Genomic DNA, 1,506 nt, shown 5'->3' on the forward strand with positions numbered 1-1,506 from the left:
AGAAAGGGTTAAAAATGGAGGAGAAAGGGTTAAAAATGGAGGAGAAAGGGTTAAAAATGGGGTTTGGCGTTACTGGTTTGGACTGGTTTGGACTGGGAGGGGAGGGAGGGAGAAGGAACCGGGGGAAAAGGCGGAAAAATGGTGAAAAATGCAGAAAAAATGGGGAAGAAAGGGTTAAAAATGGAGGAGAAAGGGTTAAAAGGGGATTTGGGGTTACTGGTTTGGACTGGTCTGGACTGGTTTGGACTGGTCTGGACTGGTTTCTAGTGACTTAAACCACTTTAAACCGACTTATATTGCCATATACTGGTCCATACTAGTCCATACTGGTCCATACTGGTCCATACGGGTTTATACTGGTCCGTACTGGTTTATACTGGTCCGTACTGGTTTATACTGGTCCTTACTGGTTCATACTGGTCCATACGGGTTTATACTGGTCCGTACTGGTTTATACTGGTCCATACTGGTTTATACTGGTCCGTACCGGTCCGTACCGGTCCGTACTGGTCCATACTGGTCCATACCGGTCCGTACCGGTCCGTACTGGTCCATACTGGTCTGTACTGGTCCATACCAGTTTATACTGGTCCGTACCGGTCCATACTGGTCCTTACCGGTTTGTACTGGTCCAAACCAGCCTGTACTGGTCCATACTGGTCCATACTGGTCCATACTGGTTTATACTGGTCCGTACTGGTCCAAACCAGCCCTTACTGGTCCTTACCAGTCCATACTGGTCCATACTGGTCCATACCGGTCCATACTGGTCCATACCGGTCCGTACTGGTTTGTACTGGTCCATACTGGTCCATACTGGTTTATACCGGTCCATACTGGTCCATACTGGTCCGTACTGGTCCATACCGGTCCTTACTGGTTCATACTGGTCCATACTGGTTTATACTGGTCCGTACCGGTTTATACTGGTCCTTACTGGTCCATACCGGTCCTTACTGGTCCATACTGGTCCGTACTGGTCAGTGCTGCGCTGCCTGGGCCTGCCCACCCGCACGGTCACCAACTACAACTCGGCCCACGACACCGACACGTCGCTGACCACCGACATCTACCTGGACGAGGCCATGCGGCCCCTGGAGCGCCTCAACACCGACTCCGTGTGGTACTGGGCCGTACTGGTTTATACTGGTTTGGACTGGTTTGGACTGGGAGGGGGGAAAGGGGGGAAAAAGGGGGGGAAATGGGGGAAATAAAGGGTTAAAAATGGGGAATAAAGGGTTAAAATGGGGGGAAATGGGGAGTTGGGGTTACTGGTTTGGACTGGGAGGGAACTGGGTTATACTGGTTTGTACTGGTTTGGACTGGTTTGGACTGGGAGGGAACTGGGTTATACTGGTTTGGACTGGTTTGTACTGGTTTGGACTGGTTTGTACTGGTGGGGGGAAAGGGGGGGAAAATGGGGGAAAAAGGGGGGGAATATGGGGAATAAAGGGTTAAAAATGGGGGGAAATGGGGCGTTGGGGTTACTGGTTTGGACTGGGAGGG

At 51.1% G+C, this 1,506-nt stretch overlaps 1 protein-coding gene across 1 annotated transcript in view; it reads left to right on the forward strand.

The window, feature by feature from the left end:
- TGM1 (transglutaminase 1) overlaps positions 1-1,506 on the forward strand; it is a gene marked incomplete at its 5' end in the record, with an annotated part of 15,633 nt that overhangs the window by 2,064 nt on the left and 12,063 nt on the right. The window contains one exon of the mRNA XM_041486274.1: positions 985-1,123. Within this exon, the coding sequence (XP_041342208.1) occupies positions 985-1,123 (139 nt within the window). The remainder of the gene's footprint in view (positions 1-984; positions 1,124-1,506) is intronic.

The sequence above is a fragment of the Pyrgilauda ruficollis genome, unplaced genomic scaffold, assembly GCF_017590135.1.
Source record: "Pyrgilauda ruficollis isolate IOZ18807 unplaced genomic scaffold, ASM1759013v1 scaffold748, whole genome shotgun sequence".
Classification (NCBI taxonomy): domain Eukaryota; kingdom Metazoa; phylum Chordata; class Aves; order Passeriformes; family Passeridae; genus Pyrgilauda; species Pyrgilauda ruficollis.